General features: G+C 35.3%; 1 protein-coding gene across 2 annotated transcripts in view; it reads right to left on the bottom strand.

Annotated features, from left to right (window-relative positions):
• The window catches only part of Ptprq (protein tyrosine phosphatase, receptor type, Q), a 194,715-nt gene that overhangs the window by 42,067 nt on the left and 132,390 nt on the right, over positions 1–20,258 (bottom strand). For both annotated transcript variants that reach the window (XM_005374365.2, XM_013517925.1), the window contains exons 30-34: positions 20,158–20,224; positions 17,272–17,430; positions 16,507–16,729; positions 14,656–14,729; positions 4,989–5,088 (exon numbers count right to left, since the gene is read on the bottom strand). In XM_005374365.2, the coding sequence (XP_005374422.1) occupies positions 4,989–5,088; positions 14,656–14,729; positions 16,507–16,729; positions 17,272–17,430; positions 20,158–20,224 (623 nt within the window). The remainder of the gene's footprint in view (positions 1–4,988; positions 5,089–14,655; positions 14,730–16,506; positions 16,730–17,271; positions 17,431–20,157; positions 20,225–20,258) is intronic.

Raw genomic sequence — 20,258 nt, 5'->3', positions numbered from 1 at the left:
TTTTAATATTTACATATTTGATCCATTTTGACTTTAGTTTAGTGCATAGTGATAGACATGAGTCTAGTTTTAGCCTTTGGTATGCTTTCCCAGGACCATTTCTTAAAAAGACTATCTTCTAGTGAACATGTTTGATTCCTTTGTCAAAGATAAGGTTGCTGAGTGTGTTTGGGGCTGCATCTGTATCTTTTATTCTGTTCCACTAATCCTTAGGCCTGGTTTCTTTTGTGTGTGTTTTTGTTTTGTTTTTTGCCAATATCATGCTGATTTTATCACAATAGCTTTGTAGTATAATTTCAGACTGAAATTGTGATGCCTCCTGACTTGTTTTTGTTGCCCAGAATTGCTTTTGCTATTTTAGGTCTCTTCTGATTCCAAATGAGTTTTAGGAATGTTTTCTCTAGATCTGTGTGGTATGCTAATGGTATTTTGATTGGGACGCATTAAACCTGTATAGTAGTTTAGGAAGTATGGCTATTTGCACTATGTTGCTTCTTCCTATCCAAGGGCAAGAGGTACCTTTCCATTTTCTGATATCTTTTTTGATCTCCTTTTTTAGGGTACTGTAATTTTCACTGTACAGACCTTTTACATCCTTTGTTAGGTTGATTCCAAAGTATTTAATTTTTTTCATTTTAAGCTTATACATGCCTATTTCTTCATGGCATAGTATAGTATATTACAAAGTTAAAATTAGCATATTACAAAGTTAAAATTAGCTTTTAGTGAATAAAATTTATTATTCACATCTCAAATATTTACTACTTATTATGAGTTAAATATTGAAGGTAATATGGAATGTATAAAAGAAGGTTCCTATTTTCAACAACTAAAATTTAGTGGAGAGATAGGTTCTAAATATAGCAAAGGAGAAAAATATTCAAATTATAACTCAAAAGACAGCATTGATTAATTATAAAATGTTATATGTCATTACAATTAATATAATATAGTATTTAGAAGAAATTTAGTAGAATTTCTACTGGGTAATCCAGGATAACAAGGAAGAGAAAGCCTATTTTATGTTCACTGGACAAAAGGAAAGTTGTTTAAAAGCCTAAAAACATTCAAGCAAAAATAGAATCCTTTAGTTGAAGAGAAGAGTATAGAGAAGGTGCAGGGAATAAAGGGACCATTTCCTGCCCACTTAAAGGAACTAAATGAGAAGTCAAAGACAATTGCAGAGGAAGGAAACAATATAAATATGGTGGATGTACCCTCCTTCGGACATGGCCCATATATCACAAAACATATGGAGTACCTAGAATAATGAACTTTTTCTCACCATCTTTCTGGCTGAATCTATGAACAATAGGTGATATTAAGAAACTATCATTTTTCAAGAGACTTTCAATTTTTTATGAAAATAATGTAAGATAAAGCAGACAGTATGAATGGCATTTAGAACACAAGACAACATTCTTCTGTTAAAATTTAAAAATCCCATTGGACTATTTAAAAAATAAGGATAGTGGTTGGTTTCACAAATGTAAAATCCCATTATCTTAGCAAGCTATCTTTTACAACTAGATTTTTGGGTTCATTTTCACTGAAATTCTATAGACAGCAAGGGACTGAAAAGGCTGATTCTATGAACTGGAAGGGAAACTCCAGAAATTCAGAACAGACAAGTTTGTAGAGTAACCATGAGAAGGGGATCAGCTGTATATGGATGCTGGGTCTTTTGAAAGTATTGTCCTCACTATAAAATTGTGCCTTCTTATAAACTTTAAATTTTAGACCGTGTTAAAATATTTTAAATTAAACATATCAGATATATAAATCATTCAAAAATATCTAGAATGCCTAGCAGATTCTGGTGTGTGTGTGTGTGTGTGTGTGTGTGTGTGTGTGTGTGTGTGTTATGACTTTGTTGTCTCCCAACCCCAAACCACTCTTTTTTGCCCTGCTTTGTGATAATGGATTATTCTCCTTTTCCAGCTGGCCAAAAGCTAAGCTTTGCCAATAGAGGGCACTATAGTGACCTTGCTGGGCAATGGGGCTGAGCATTTGCTCCCCATGATGAGGCCAATTCTGCATTATTACTTTCCTTGTGGGAGCTCAGCAGCCCACCTAGATGTGCCCTCACTGCCTCTTACGTGCATGCTCTCCTCATCCCATTGGTGAATGATTTCAAGAATCTCTAGCCTACCTACATCATTCACCAACAATGAGACATTTCTACAGCCGATCTCAGCCTGCCTACTCTCTGGTAACATCGAGTGTCTTCAGCAAAAGAGCTTCTTTCCCTCTATCATGTCTCTTTACCAACTGACAGGTGCTATGCTGCACGTGGTTGGAGAAGTCACTCCAAGACATCCTTGAGAGGGACTTCCTCTAGTTCTTAGTCCCTTTCTTGTACTGTCTCCCTCAGTCTAAAGAGAGTAGCTGCTTTGTTACACTTGATACTGCCTGTTGTGGTTTGTGTCTGGATCTCCCCCAAAGCCTCATGTGGTCACAGGATTTTTTTCAGAGGTATCTGAATCTAGACTGTGCAGTGCTGGGATTAAGGGTGCTGGGATTAAGACTAGGTGCTTGCTGGGTCAAGCCCCTGGACTGTATTGGCACTGCCCTCATTCCATTAGACTGAATACAATATGAGTTTCAGAAAGAGGATTGTCTCCACTTTGTCCTTATTGCTTTTACTTCTACTGTGGGTGCCATGAACTGTTCTTTGCCAAGCCACCCTGCTTTGAAGCCAGCCAATTATGGACTGAAATCTCTACAAACTGAGTCAAATAAACCTTTCCTCTTTTAACTCTGGGTGTCAGATATTTTATGCCAGCAATGAGAGAAAAGTAACTAAGACAGAATTTGGTACTAGAGAAGTGGGGTCATTGCTGTAACTATATCTAACCATATAGCTGAGGAGCCTTTGGAACTGGCTTGTGGGAAGATTTTGGGAAGGTTTGGAGGTGCTGAAAGAGCAGCCTGAAAAGCCTTTAATTGTACAGCATGGGAAGTTCCATTCAGTGCTCAATAAACTAGAAAGCCAGTAGAGATCAAGCTCCGATTTCTGCTGGGGAGGAAGACTGCATTGGCTGCTAGCTATGGATGATATTTGTTAGGGCTTGGCAGAAAGTTTGTCTGCACTTTGCTCATGTCCAGAGACTTTGCCTGAGGCTTATATTAAAGGCAGAAGACTAACTGGCAGAGGAAGTTTCAAGGCAATGAAATGTTGATGTGGTGGCATAGCTATTGTTGGGGGCTTTTAGTCAGATCTATGATGAGAATCAAGAGAAAAGAGCCCAGCAGAATGATTTACAGCATTGTCAATTTGGCCAAAAAGGAAGCTCCAGTAAAGCTGTGGACTGCAAAGATAGAGCAGAGAAGATCTTAGATTCCTTGCTGAGAAGAATAGGACAATAAAAAAGATGGCTTGAGGTCTTCACAAGAAGTAGCATGATTCCACCCTTCACAGCCTCAAAATTGAAAAAGTGAAAGACTTCTTTGAGAAGAAAGCCACAGAGCACCATGTTCCAGAATGGCAGCAGTATAGAGAATATTTTTCTTAGAATTGGATTGAGAGTGGTCAGCGATCCAGGCACTCAACCTCTATAGACAAGAGAGAGAGAAGGCTAGCTACTGCTCCAGCTGGCAACGTGTCTTGGCACTATCCACATGGTACTGGTTTTAGGTACATGTAGCATGGAAGAGTTGTGGGGTCAGGAAGGCTTCCACCCAGACTTCAGAACAAACACTGGGAGACCAGGACAGTTTGTAAAGTTGTGAGTGGGAAGCCAAAGGTGCAGTGGAGAATCCAGAAGTTTGGAAAACCAAGAACATGGAACATCTCAGAAAAATTGCAAGGAGGGAGCAGAGTTGGCCTAAGGGAGAAGCCATGTGAGCTACAACCACCAGAAGTGCTGTAGGGGTGGAGCCACTCAAGCCCTTGGAAGTTCACATTTTTCCACAGATTACCTCAGATGCTGTACATGGTACTACAGACTTAATGTTTGCTGTACTGGATTTTGGACTTAGTTTGGTCTCATTCCTTTGTATCTCCATTTGCCACTTTTGGAATGGAAATGTCTATTTTGTGACACTGACTGTTAGAAGTGTTTAACTTTCTTATCATTTATACAGGGGCTCACAGCTACAAATTTTCCTTACAACTCAGAGAAGACTTGGGGCTTGGACTTGTCAGCAATGCTGAGACAGTTAGGACGTTGGCAACTCTTGGAGATGGACTAAACATCTTTTGCATAAAGAGATGTCCATGAGTCTTTGGGAGACCAGGGGTGAAATATTATGGTTTGTGTCTAGATGTCCTCCAGAGTCTCATGTGGTTGTAGGATTTTTTTCAGGGGTAGCTGAATTTAGAGTGTGCAATGATGGGATTAAGGATGCTGGGATTAAGGGTGGGTGACTGCTATATCAGTCCACTGACTGGATTGGCATTGACCTAATCCTGGTAAACTGGATACAGTATAAGGGACAGAAAGAGGCTTGTCTCTCCCTTTGCCCTTGTTGTTTTTGCTGTCTTCCATCACCATGAATGTGCCACCCTGTGCCACCCTGACTTGGAGCCATCTGATTATGGACTGAAACCTCTACAAACTGAGAGGTAAAAAAAAAAAAAAAAAGCCCTTTTCTTCTTTAACGTTGAGTGGCAGGTATTTTGTCTCAGCAATGAAATAAAAAAGACCAAACAGAATTTGAGAGACTAAGACATGTCCAGACTCCTTAGAATTTTCTTTTACCTCCTATAGAAGTTAACCATTTTGTCTAGTTGATTGTTCTTAATATTAAATATTTTCCATCATACTGCAAGATTTCCTTCTTTAAGGCTAAATTAGTCAAGCTACTGCATATATATTTTAAAAATCACACAGTACATGATAAATATTTTTGTCATTTTAAGAAAAAGAAAAAACTGTTTGCCACTCATGTAACTGCTATAGTGTCTATCTCATGATTGGACTATGATGGGTATAAATGTCACAGGAAAATATGTTGGGAATGTTTTGGCCACAAATAAATCATACCTTGCAAATGCAAAAATAGCTGTTCCAAGAAGAATTATTGAAAGGATACACAAAGTGACTGAAAGAATGATCTCTACAGTTCTTTCTGAAAGTCCTTCACCTAGAAGAGAGGGATGACATTGTTATTAAAAATGTGATAATGGAATGCTATCTTGGGCCTCTATCCACAACAACATTTTCTTGGAATATTGCTCAGAATGCTAGTAAGGTGTAAAGACTTGTTTATTTCTCTTCTAGATCTTTTAATTTTGGGTCTCAGTGCTTGGCCCATTTTCTTTCTGTATCTAAACTTGTGCTTTTGTGAGACATCATGATTTTAACTTTCATCTGTATTATAATGAGTACTTAACTTTTGTCTGTTAGACCTCAGACTTATATGTTCAATTGTGTATTTTATGTAGAAGTATAACTGACATCTTTATGAAGGAATAAAACTGAAGTTTCAAAATCATTGTGTTCAAAGCTGAACTCCTACTTTTTCTTTTTTCAAATGCATCTTTCCACTTTTCTGCTGATAGAAATTCCACAATTCCAATTGCTCTGGCCAAAACCTAAGAGTCAAATTTGATTCTCTTTCTTTCATTTTTTAAATGTACTTTTTACTGATCAAAACCAGGGACTTTTAGAAAGACATTAATTCCCAGTGGAATAAGGAGTAAAATGAATTCAAAACATAGGTGTTAGAAAGCCAGGATATTAAGCAAGGCTAATGTATGAAAAGAACAAAAGATCATTTTTAAGGGACTCCAACTAACCAGATGGAATAATTTTAGCATTTTAATAAATAAAAGCTGAGACAGATTGAAATAGCTTGCATATATTTAAAAAGTCATGAGCTTTAATATAATTTAATAAAATAAATAAAAATATTGATCTGTAAGCAACAGATATGCCTAGACCATTTCTCTATGCTAAATACTTTTAAATTATAATTAAAAATTATAACTTTCTGCCTTTCTCATATGAACTATATTGTATGGATCTTTTTAAATAGCCCTAGTTAAATATATAAAACTTTATTAAAAGAAAATTTTCTTTAATAAATGTGGAAGAAATGAAACTAAAAAGTTAATATTTTTGGATTCCCATTAAATTAGTTGATTCAGGTAATAATTATAAGCATATTTTAAAATGATTAAGGGGACGATTAATAGGGAATTGGACATTTACAGGCTATCAGAATATCACCCTAGAGATTATTTTCTGGTTATAAGTAGCAGTAAACAATTTCCTAATGAAGAATTGTCATGTTATTGACTATTGGTAAATTTTAGCAACAAGTGTAACAAGCAAATATTACATACTTCCTGATGGAGGAAATTTTGCTGTAGGCAGCAACATCTGTAAGACTCCCTAACAAAAATGCTGATCATGAATATTCAAACCCTTAGATTTTGTTTCTAATTTAGATTTTGTTACAATAGAGTAAGAGAAAGAAAGTATAAAATAAAGTGATATGGCACCAAGAGAAAACAGTTAGGTCCATCTGAAATATGAAGCCTGCTATAAGACCATTCCTTTGGCTACTTCAAACAGTCCATGTCATGGGGGCTAAAGAGAAAAATCTAAAGAGAAAAAACAGTCCTTGATTTTAAAAGAGTCTGAGGAGATATAATCAAAGATAAAGGGCAAACTCAGCTATACCCTGATTTTAAAAAATTATGAATAATAAAGTCAGAGATGATTTTGAAATTTATATAGTATTAAACTATAAAGGATTTATTGTTGATTTTAACTGTGGAAATATAACAAAATGTATTTATTAAAGAAACATACTATACATTTAAGGGTGGGATATCATACTGTCTGTGACTTACTATTTAATACTTTAGAAATAAGTGAATGAATAAAAAAATACAAATGTCAAAGTATCATTATAAACATCTTGTTAATAGCCACAAAAGGGTTCATGATGTTTCATTCTTTTTACTTCTAATTATGCTCCACTCTCTTTCTACCACCTATCCTTCCAGTACCTTGATCCAGGCCCTCTCCCATCTTGTTGAAATATCCTATGAATACCTAACAAATCTCCTTGTGTCTCCCCCTTGTCTTTCTACCATCTGTTTTCAAAAGATCATCAGTGGTGATTCTTCTAAAACATTACTTCTCTGCTGAAAATCCTCCTCATTGCTTACAGAGGAAAGCAAAGTCTTCCCAATGCCTTGGGTGAGCTGGACCCTCATTAGCACTCTGGTCCTATTACCTCTCTATCTTCTCTTTCATTCCTACCTTGCTCACTCCTCTAGGGCCAGACCAGCTTCCTTACTGAGGAGTCATACCAGGTTTCTCAATAAAAGAAGTCTCCACACCCTTGGTTACAACTCAATTCAGCTGATCTTCTCCCACTCTGGATTTCAAAGGAAATTTCCATCTCACTTTGGGTTTGGGTCATGAGTGATAATGGGTGGTGCACTGGAAGCTGGGTCTGTCCAAGCAGTCTCAGAGCAGCAGGGCTCACATGGCTGAGCGGAAGAAGGGCGCGGTGTTGAGGAGGCCATGGAGCTGAGCCAGGAGGTCAGAACGGAGGACAGAGTGCTGTCAGCCTGAGTCACTATCTGAGTCACCATTGATTCTGTGCAGAGTCCACAGTTCACAAACTATGTGGACATTCTCTATCCGGGGCCCCTCATAACTCATTCGCTCTACTTTCGGAGAAAGCTCCAATTTTCACTCCAGAAAGCACCACATCCCAGCCCATCACACCCACTCCTCCTGCCCAGCTATTTAAGCAGCTCAGGCTCAGTACTTTCTTCCATGGTCCAGAGAGGTAACACCCTTTTGTATCTGCGTAAGTAGCCATTTCATTTCTTGCAAGGGTTTGCTCAAACATACATTCTCAATGACCACCTGTTATGGACTGAATACATGTGTTCTGCCAAAATTCATGTTAAAGTCCTAACTTCCAGTGTGGCTGCACTCAGAATAGGAAGAAATTATCAGTTAAATGAGGGCATAGGATTCATTAGATCTGACTGAATAAGTGTCCTTATATAGAAAAGTAAAAAGAGGCCCCCTTCTTCTTTCCTTCCGTCCTTACCTTTCCTTCTCCTCCCCTCTTTCTCTCTCTTTACCCTCAGTTCCCTCACCCCTTTACCATCACACACGCACCAAAGAAAGGCCTGGTGAGAATACAGCAAGAAAGCCAGAAAGAAAGACCTCACCAGAAAGACTTCACATGGGCTACAACCTTCACCTAGGATTCAGACCATGACAAAAGGAACTTCTATTGCTTCTGTTGTTTAAGATACCGAGTTTAGGGTATTTTGTCATGGCAGCCTGAGCAGACATCATCCTATCTAAATCTGATTTTAAAACTCCTTGCATTGTCTGTCTTTTTCCACATCCCCTGTACTTTTTTTTTCTATATCTCTTATCATCTTTTAAAATATATTAAAATTCATTTACTTAGTATTCTTATTGTTTATTATCTGTCTTTTCATCTAGAAGGTAGGCTTCCCAAGGATGTTTACCCCAAACTCTTCTAAGTTCTGAATATAGTAAGGAACACACATTCAATGCTCCATAAATATTTGTTAAATTTACTAATGAACAAATATTTTGATTTTGAAATAGTTATTATAATTTTCAGGTTGAAGATCAGACATTAAATGAAGTAAGAATGTAAAAATTAAGCATTGATTGTAGCTACAACTACTAATTATAATCATAAGCAATTTTAAGGCTCATGATTTATAATTTTACTAAAAAGAATGTTTCAGTTCAGTGAAGAAATAGGTTAACTATCTGTAAATCATGCAGGTTAATGTTTCATCCTTCTTCCCTTATGAAATATTGCCAATTTGATAGCATTCCTGTGGCTATTCTTCATGACAGATTTGAATGAATACTGAATTTTAAATAGTTATCATACCTTCATAGTCTCCTGTATCTCCAGCTAACTTTAAAAGATGCTATAGCAATGTGTTAGCTCATAAATATTTTAGCTATACTTTTTTATACATTGAAATATGGGTCGATTGTTTTCACCAAATTTTACATGCTAACTCTAATTTTATACCCTTGGGAACGAAAGCATGAGGATGAATAAAGCACCAACTGTATTATATTATATTGAATCACTGGGTACTAGAACTCAGTGGGAAAAATGTTTCCATCGGCCACAAAAAGTATTTCAGCTTAGATTACCATTTCAAAACACTGGCCAAGCGAGGAAATGACATACAGTATATTAATAAATGATATGTAATCCTCTGGGCACATGTATTACAAAGGTGCCACTAAGAGGGTACAAAATGTACCCTGATTGCCAATTAGGCTTGCTGATTCACTGTTCTGCATGGACCCACAGAGTATTATCAGTACAGGACGAGGTCACATATCCAAATCCTGTCACAGAAAATGGAATTCTTTTACTTGACTCTTCTATAACATGCGCAAGTCATTTCCTGACTAGATTGAAAATCCTGTGACAGATCAAATTAAAGTGTTTGCATAATAAATTGTAGTACTATAATTTAGCCACATAATTATGAAGCTCTAATTTTTCATATGCTTTATTTTCTAACTAAAATTATCATTATTTAAATCCAACATACAGATCCAACTTTTTAAGCTTTAGAAAATATCTATAAGAAGAATGTTAAATTAAATGAAAGCTATAGAACTCCTAGTTCAATGTCTGCCCCTTTATATAGGTGCAGATAAAGTGGAAGGTTTTTAAAGTATTTTTTAAACATGTTCTTAGGACAAGCATATAGGGAGAACATTCTTCCTCTTTTGGTCTCATGGTGGTCATCTGGGACATTTAGTCCTGCACAAAGAATTTACTAAATGTTATTGAATTTCATAATTCATGAAATATATTTAGACAGGAGGGAAGCATAAGTTTTTGAGATGATAGATTATTAATCATTTCGCTCAGTCATTCTATATCGTATATATCACAGCATTACTTCTGTACCCCATAAAATATATGAATACAATATTCAATAAAAGATTTGAAAGAAATATAAATTAAAATGCCTAAGGAGGGTGTCATCTTCATTCAAACTGGCAAAATTCTAAAAGGAGATCATGGACAATGTTTACAGAGTGTGTAAAAAGTCACCCTTATCAATTGTTTAGAAAATAAAAAGAAATTACCATACCTTTGTATGCAAAGCAAAGCATGTGAATTTGAGAATGTTAACCTCAAAAAGGCAAGACAATAAGACGAGGAAGGAAAGAAACTGGAAATAATAAAAACATTGAGAAGAGAGTGATGCCGCAAGGATAGGAAGCCTGTTGATACAGACATCACCAGCAGTAACGCAGCTGGAAGCTACCTGCTACTTAGTGATTTTCAGACAGTGCGGCGGAATGGGTATGACAGCACTGACTGGATTCATGCTCCCTGGTCTGAAGGCTGCTGTCGTCATCCCCTTCACCATGATTAACACCTTAGACAAACTGTTTAAGAACGTAGTGCTTCAGATCTCTGACCTATGAATTGAGACTATATATGAAAAGGAAGTCATATTATAGAGTTACAATGAAGAATATATAAGTATATGTAACAACCACTTAAAAGGTTTGGAACATATATAATGTCAGGTATCTTTATTAGTGACTATTTTATACTAATGCATTCACTCTTTCAACTGAATCAATTTCCCAGTTAGCTTATAGGATATGTGTTTATAAGTAATATTTCAGAATTTAAATAATTTGTTAAGTAACTGATTCAAAGTCACATACATTCAACATATACTAAAACTGCCTGAAATATGTCTGTCTGACTACAGAGTTGTGAGGTCCTCCACTGCATTACCACTGCCTTATTAAAAAAAAACAAAACTTTCTTCTTCTCTGGTACCGTGGAGAAAGAGATCCCTTTAGCTGTTAATGACACAGAGCAAGTCCCTTTATCTAAGTGTATATATTGAAACATTTCATTGTTAGCACAGTAATTAAATGAGAAGTGTTATGACAAAAGAAAACAATCCCAGAATGCCTTTGCCATAGGGTTTAAAGTTTCATCTTGTTCAGCTTTAATGAGATCCCTGTAAGGTGCAGAAAGAGGAGTCTGGTTTTCAAATCACAGGAATCCTCCATAATTAAGCCTTGTAATCAAAACATTGCCTACAAATAGCTTCCATAAACTGACATGCCTAAAGAGGATTTTAAAAAAAAAGAGTTTAAGAGAGTTTCTTATGAATTATGTTAATAAAATGCTAATGTTCAATCTTAAGTGAAAACAAAATCAAGTAAGTTGTAAGTATATTTTTAGGATTAAAACGATGCCTCTGTCATCCCCCCTGTTTACTACTACAGGTCATAAAAATTTCTGTAAGTGCAAACTCCTCATGCACAGACTAATCCTTATCCAACAAAGTCCTGCATGTCTCCCTCTCACTTTAATTAGCCCCTTTCACTGAACATAAAACTTTTTAAGTCTATGGTGATTCTGTTATCCCTATTTTAATTCCATAAACTGGCATCTCTGAGTGGCATTACTATCACCAAAACCTTTTGCACAAACACAGGCTTGTCCAGGCTTTGAAGTTCCAAAGTTTTAAGTGACAAGCAACTCAGATTGGAGCATGTTACTTGAGGTGTGTAAAATCCCAGTGAAGGAATGCATATCCACTAGTGGTTTGGGGACCCACATAGGATTTAGGCTTCCTTCACTGAAGCCTAAGGTTACATATGCACTTAAGTTTTCAGCAGTCTGACAAGGAATACTGGGACCTGCTAGCATACTGAACATAATGTGACCTACCCTAACACATGACATATTTGAGCAGAAAAAAGACAACTGTCCTTCATCCTTGTCTGATGACATGAGATATATTACATCAATTACTTTATTTTTCTGTTTGTCCCCATTCTTGCAGCTATAAAATAATTCTTGGCATGGACTTCTGCTTGTTGTACAAATGATCGACTTTATTTCCTTTCTGAGTGTTTAGCCATTGTCTTTTGTTATGGTGTTCTTTTGCCAAGAGTTATTTTAACACCACAGCTTGTATTAATGGCTTTCTCTCCCACTTGTCACTGCTTTGCTAGCTGTGTAAGTATGAAAGGGTAAACTCCAGTTTCAGAGCTACTGCCTCTCAGGAGAAAATTCTCAGAAGTCCACTAGAAAGGGGATCCCAAAAGGTCATACGTACATCACTGATCTATAAATAATACTGAACTCTGAGAAACTTGACAATAGGTATGCGGCACCCTCCCTTGTCTCTGCCTCACCAGCCCACTGGCTTTCCACCTGCTATGTCCACTCATAGTTCATCAGATCCTGGTTCTCTACCCTTCACAGGTGTCTGTGTTCTGCACTTCATTCCCCACCTCCTGCATCCTCTAGAATCTTTTGCTATCATGACACACAAATAGTACTTGGACCACTGAGGTGGCAGTGGTTAGGATTCCAAGGTAGGAACTGGAGAAGTGATCATATATCTCACCCCCTTATAGAATTGGTTGTTTTGTTCCACTCCCTTGGCTGTGAGTGGAGGAAAGAAAGAAAAGCCCACTGCTGAAGAGCACCTTGAGACTACAGTGTGAGATAAAGCCTGTCCTTGGCCGCAGGGATACAGTTTGTTAGACTCTAAGGACACATGTCCTCAGACACCATGGTTCTTGACTCTTGGCTCTCTCTCTCTTATCCTGAATGTCTCAGCTTTAGCTCTCAGGTAAGTGGCCCATGTCTTTCCATTGATAATCTATATGGAACCAGCAAGTTTAAGAGAAACAAAGCACATGATACCCAGTGTAGCCAGTCTAGTCTCTTTCAGCACTGCTCCTATAAGTTATTATCTCCTTATGACACAGTACTTATCCATCTGGTCTGTGTCTCTTCTCTTCTATTTAAAAATGCACCAGGTCACTACTAGCTGCAGTAATGGTTTCTGAATGCTCAAACCTACAGATATTTACCTTACCCTGTGGAATCAGGGTGTAATAGACTCACCCATCAAATGAAGAAATATTCAGCAAAATTGAAGAACTATAAATCTAATCAACTAGCTTTAAAATGATTAAGTGATTGGGCAAAATTAATCAAGCCAATGATGCTATGGAACTAGTTTAGCCAAATGAATTAATTGTATTCCTCTATAAACATCTGTAGAGCAAACTACATGCTGCTTCTTTATTTTTTGAAGCAGGTTTCCCTATTTAGAGGCTGCTGCAGTTTGCCTATTTAGAAGCTGACTGTTTTGTAAGTTAATATTTTCACAACTTGATAGAATTTCTGCCTGAAACTGGTAGAATACTCTTTCTGTAGTTAAATCTATCGCAGCTCATGATATAATGAAAAACAGTTCACTAGGATCTGAGCAGCACCACAATCCCACATCTTCAAGTGGTATCCAGAAGTGCCTTATTCTCCTAGTTCCTTAAGGTAATATCGCTGGATATATTGGGGATTTTGATATATTGGGGGTGCAAAGGAAATAGGAAGTTGTTATCCTCTCACTGAAATCTAGAAAAATAATTTGTTCAAAATAATAATATTTCTAAAATATTTTAATAAAGCCTATCCATTGGAAGCTATAAAGCACTTAAAAATTTGCTAAGTATAAATTATTAATATATTTACATTTTATGCTATCTAAGCCTTTGAACAACTCTTCAGAGAAAATACTGTCACTTCTACTTTTCAAGTAAGTAAGACTACAGAAATCATTTATTTTTCAAATGTCAGAGCTAAGATTTGAATTCAGATCTCTACCTTGTATTTGCAATGTACTGGCCTCTGGTTCCTAAGATGTGATGCTGGATTTCTGCACCAGATGTTTAATTACTTAAACACTCTAAGCCTGAGTGTCCTCAGCTGAAAAATGGAATAAACACTAGCTCTTGATTTAGAGTCTCTCATCCTCACTAGCATTAGTATGGGGGTCGTCTGGTGCATTATAGGAACTCAGCGGTATTCGTAACTTTTGCCTACTAGATGCAAGTGGTATACACCACCACTACCATCACCACTCAGGTGTAACAACAAAATATGGCTCCAAATATTCTCAAATATCCCCACAGCCATAGGAATTGTGCTGGTTCAGAAACACTGACCCAAATTAGAGGATGGTTGTGAAGACTTCATCAGTTAAAACATGAGAAGAAGCTAGAATTGTGTCTGGCACAAAATATTTAATGTTAGATATAATTATAATGACAGTGGTGGTGGTGACTATATATAATATATTTTACATACATATACTATATATACATATATATGTGTATATATATCTGACTAAATTGCATTTATGTTTGACTTAGGCTTAACTTACGTGAACAAAACTAAAGACACTCATACAAGAGTAGAATGAGAGAATATAACTATATTTAAAAGGACTTGAAAGCTTCTAGTTTTCAAAATTATAAAAAAGAAAATTTCCATAAGCTACTTCCTCTTTTATTGAGTTGCAATGATTTACATATAAATCTGTACATTTAAAAAGCTAAGTAACTATTTAGGATAACGTTACCAGATATCACAGAAGAATTTGGGTCTAACAAAATCTATATTCAGATTTGAATTGAAGAGATATCCAACCTTTAGAAAAATATTATTTTTCCTTAGACTAACTAATTCCAAATGAATTTGTATTTAAGAATGCTCAGTTATACATTAATGTATCTAATAAACATTTAATAAATGTTCCAACTGCATAAACACGTTAAGATTATAGATTAAAATAATTTACAAAATTTGTCTTACCTAAAGTCTTAATAGGGTCAGAATAATCAGAATCAGTAAATTGCCCCATGACATTTGTGGCTCTAAATTTAAATCTATAAAATCAAATAAATGAAATGTCAACAATTTGCACATCACATTACTTTTTTCTATAAATAGTTTAACAAATAGCTATGAAAAATTTTTAAAAGAAAATATATTTAGGAAATGTAACTTCTGAAAACAAATCACCATGAGGAAATATTTATATTATGTTGGCATGAAATGAATAATTTATTATCTCTCCCTGGGCTTATTGAATTTAACAGGTTAGTGAGTAAAATTTGGTTAAACTCATGAACAATCAGTTGAATCAAATGAAGAAGTCACCTCCCATATACCTTTATTTGGATGGAATGATTAAATATCTGTGAACATGTGTTATACTAATACACTTAACAAATACAAATCATAAGAATTGTTATACCTCAAACAGCTTTAGAAGTGCTAGTGAATCAGGTTACAGTGATTGTATAGAACTTGTCTCATTTACATGCAAACTAACCACTTGTTTTATTTCTGTGTATGCACAGTCATATTTGCCCATTTTATGCTTTTATAATATTGGAAATACAAAAGATACATGAGAGAATCAAGTTTAAAAATGAATGAGTGATTCCAAGTATCCTCAAGGACAAAGGAAATTTACCTATGGGACTAAAAAGGAATCAAAATATGTTCAGTAATTGTAGAAACTCCCTAAGATGAATGTAAGTATCATGTACTCCAGATACATATGAATAAAAATATTCAAGTTCATTTTCATCTCCAACAAACCCTCAAAACCTAAAAAGATCAGGGTATTAAAAATTTAACTGAGAAATTATAATACAAGTTTTACTACTATTATCAAATTCTTATTATTATGTTTGCTTTAGAAAGAGTCTGGTTGGGAAAAAAGGATGCAAAATAAAAATAACTAAAATATGAAACTTTATGCACATTATTTTCCAAATTGTCACATGTTCAAGTCAAGAAATAACCTAGAATTTCAGCCAAAGTAATTATAATTAACAATAAGTAATAGGACATTAGTTTTAATTGACTAATTTCCTTAACTTTTCTAATGCTTACTTGAACTGGGACATTTATAAAGAATTTAATAGTGCTTTATCTAGAAGGCAAAAAAGCATGCATTTAAAAAATTAATAATAAAAATCATATTTTGAAAATCAAATAAGGTTAAGATTATTGTTTTAAAAATTGTGGTCTTATGATATAAAAATAGTATGGATATAATCTGTTAAATACAAGAATTAATTTGGCAAAGATTTCACTGAAGCCAAATACCCACATTTCTTTTCAACATACTGTTATTAAAGGGTACAAAGTTCCAAAATGATGAAATAAGTAGAAAAGATTTTAGTCACGTGTTCAGATATTTGATGGGATAAGTTGTAGAGAATTATTGCCATGAGTGACATAAAAAGGAAACCATTAACTGAAATTATAATAGCTTTTCTGAAAACTTGTATAATAACACAGGTAGCAAAATAATGAGTAAAAAAACTCATGAGTCACATTTATTTCCTCAGAAAAATTAAATTCTCCTGTTCACTTATGCTCTCCAATGCTACATTTTTCAAATTTCACTCATGTAACATCATATCAAATCATAATTTCTAGTAGGCTTGCATGCTTCCCCTAAATATGGTACATTTAAGGAATGAAGGATAATATCTCATTTATCTTTCCATTCCTAATGCCTGAAACATCAGGGCTACTAAACATGGTAGCTGTCCAGTGCTTAGTGAATTGATGGGTTAGATGAATGGCTGAAAGACATTAACAGCCTACGTCACACCGTGCATGGTTGGCATAAACTGTACTTACAAATACTGCTTTTTTGGTTTTAGAGGTCCATTGCAAATTTTCTCTTCATTGCCAGGAATCATACATGCATTATCAGCACCTATGACATAGATTTCTTCATTGCCACTAAACTGAGTCTTTCCTTCTATACATGGAGGATTGGGGAAGCCTTCATTTGTAAAATATGGCCTTGCTTTATTGAAATATGCATCATACCACTTGGTTACATTTCCATCATTTTGAGCTGTTTTTAGGAAAAGGAGAATAATGATTACAAGTAACATATGAATGAATTTTACGTTTATAAAGAGTGCTTTTATAACTGCATTAGGGGCATCTGGATGCAAAATCAGTCACTCTACGAGCTATAGGGATCATTAGGCAGATGTACCTGGTTACACAGTTAACCCTGTCCTTCTTTATCACACACAAATCTATGCCTTGTTGTAAAGGACCATTTACTAGACGGTCAAAGAACATTCCTCAGGGTCATCATCCATTTATACCTCCAAGGAAGCTATCAGGGCTCCATCTTGTCAAAACAAAGCAAACCTACTAGCATGAGGAATAGATTAATCATGTAATTTAATTACACTTTTTCTCATGTTCATAAAATATTTTAGGTATAATTAAGTGATTGGTATAATCAATAATAGTATTGGCAATACAGTAATCTCAAGATTTGTGTGATAATCAGGAGTCAATTTAATTTAATAATTTGAACCGAAACTTCTGTGGCTTTCAGAAATTCACATTGTACAGATTAACAAAATTGAGATCTGATACCTCCTGTTTCTGCCACAAGCACCTGTACATTTTTGATTGGTCCATGATCATCATTGTAGTAACATATTGGCATCCTGATTGTAATTGTTGTTGAAGTCACAAGCAGTTTTCCTGTGGCATCATATATAGGGATCGGCTTGGTTTTGGGCCGCGCTGGAGCTGTAAATAGGAAATACTGCTATAATGTATTTTTGGTTCCTGAACAGTAGAAAAAATTCAAATTTTCATTTCATAATGCAATTAACAGATAAACAGATAAAGTAATAATAATAAAAATAAAGTAATGACAAGCATAAGTAACGGATGAAATAGAGATGTGTTTAGATACAGCATTTAGCAATAACTAACTCCTAAAGTTAAATTATGTACTTTAGATTTACCTGGAAAAATGGGGTCCAAATATGATTTTCAGGTATCTGACTCCTCTTCATGTAATAAAAAATTCAATATATTTATATGCTCTCATTCATATAGATTTTTATAAATACATGAAAATATTTACATTTAACTAATATTTTAGTATAAAGTCTTTCTTTTCTTTTACTTCCTTTAGCTGCATCTCTAATTTCTGTTCTCATCCTGACAGGGTCCCTCTTGCAAATCTTTTATGTGATGTGAGGGTTTGGTATTCTGAGAAGTAAAGGCTAAAATGAGATTTGATGCACAAAAGTTTTACTGGGGAAATATCTGTGAAGAATGAAGAGGAAAAGAGAAGCAGTAGCTGGTAAGAGCCTTCAGACCACAGACTATAGCTATCAAAAGTGTAAGAAGGATGGAGGAAAGGGAGGAAGAAAGGAGGAAAGAAGGGAAGGAAGGAAGGAAGGAAGGAAGGAAGGAAGGAAGGAAGGAAGGAAGGAAAGAAAGGATGGAGAGAAGAGGGAGGGAGGGAGGGAAGGCTGGCTTCATCCAGACTGCTGGAGAGTCTCCAGGCAAACCTTTGAAGAATCCAGTATTAGGCTTCTTAAAAATCTAAGCCTTATTATCTGTCAAATGTAAATTTGATGAAACTACTACAAATTAAACACTCTATATCACTAATAAAATTTACTAGAGAAATATCATTTCTCTAGGACCCCACTACTACTACCACACTCATAAATTCCCTGTTTTAGTAGTAAGTCTTCTTGTCTTAGATACAGAGTAAAATCAGAACATTCTAGACATGGGAGTGGGCAAATGGGAAGTTTTGCAAAAGGATAAAATGTGCCTATCGCTATTAGCATGTAATTGTCCCCACTGAATGACAAAGGGAAATTAGGATGTTGTGACTTACATATTTCACTGTAGTCTGTGAGGTCATTTAACAGATGGTTTCAAGACTGTGCATTGGTACACTTCAAAGTACAGAATTTAACGATTAAAATCAAATAACTAATACTTATAGAGTACAGATCTATTAATTATTCATTGATGGAAAGATAAAAATCCTACTTTCATGTAACTGGATATTTTTCATTCTTAATAATATATTCTTAATAGCATCTTATAATTTTTAAAGATGATCTCTTTTAATCCTCAGAACCTGTAAGCAGAATTAGTATTATCTTCATTTTGCAGGCTTAAGGAGGTTCTCAAACTTTCTCAAAGTCAAATAATTATCAAGTAGACAGTCTAGCATTCAGTGTCAAGACTGTGACCCTGAACTCGGCCTAATGCTGGCACTGTGAATCAGTGTAATCTGCTTCTACACAAAGGAAAGAGAAAAGTTAATTTTTGCTTTGGAAAAAGAGGGTAACGGGTAGAACTCTAAGAAAGGTCCAGACAATTCAGCTTTGTTGTTATCTCCCTGGAAGTTTTATTAAACATTTTCACAGAGATGAAGTAATCAATCACATGATTTCGACCTCTAGAAGAAGCTGGGCTTGGTGGTGCATGCCTGTACTCTCAACACCCTGGGAGGCTGAGTCATGAAGATGGTGAGTTCAGGGCCAGACTTGGAAATTTAAAGACTTAGCAAGACCCAGTCTCAGTATTTGTAAAAAGGGCTGAGGGTGTAGCTCAGTGTGAAGGCCCTGCGTTTTATCCTAATATCAGACAACAAAACAACAACAACAACAACAAAAACAACAAAAAACACCAAACAAACCAAAACAAAGCAAAACAGAATCTACAGAAGAGAAGTCACCATGACTGGACAAACAGCCCTACTTTGTGGGGGTTGTGGGTCGCATTGGGGAGAAGGCAAATTTTGGTTATACTTTTTATAAATAATATCTGCCATAATAATGAATTGATAGACTAATTATAGTCAGTATTTATAGTTGATTGCATAGTATTCAGTAAACAATGATTAACTGAAAAGAATCTGACTTCTAAAGTAGTTAAGAAATCTAAATATAAGTAGTTAAAGAGTAGGCATAGATAATTTAAATAAGTTTTCCTCTTAAAAAATATTCAGGCTGTACAGTTTATCCTTAAGCCAACTGTAGTGGTAACCCCACTACTATGTGCTTGTAACCCCAACACTCTCAGAGGCTAAGGCAGGAGTATCACAAATTCCTAGACAACTTGGCAAGACTCTGTCTCAACATAAGAAATAATGAAATATGGGTTGGAGATGTAGAAGCTCAATGTGAATGCATGCACACCCCACTTATGGCAAAATAAAAAAAAAAAAGAAATGAAGAAAAGTTTAAACTTACAATAAAGAAATATAAGATGTAAAAAGTAGACATTCTCTTTATATAACATGGTAATTTACATAATATTTTAGATATTTAACTACGGTTTTAATAAGCATACAGTATTACTTAATATATGCTTATTATATGCATATACATCATTTAAAGGCTTGCCTATATCCTTAACTCTAGGATGGAATTCAAATTATAATCATTCTTTGATTAAACAAACAGCATTCAGTAGGAAGGTATCTCATGCATGTACCTTTGATATCCATGGTTATTCTCATCTGAACTTTTGGCCCTGCACCAGCACTATTGATTGCATAAACCTGGAACAAATAAACATTTTGTCAGTGTTTTCAA

Source organism: Chinchilla lanigera, unplaced genomic scaffold (assembly GCF_000276665.1).
Source record: "Chinchilla lanigera isolate Chin_1 unplaced genomic scaffold, ChiLan1.0 scaffold00004, whole genome shotgun sequence".
NCBI lineage: Eukaryota > Metazoa > Chordata > Mammalia > Rodentia > Chinchillidae > Chinchilla > Chinchilla lanigera.
This window is presented reverse-complemented; position numbering and strand designations above follow the sequence as displayed.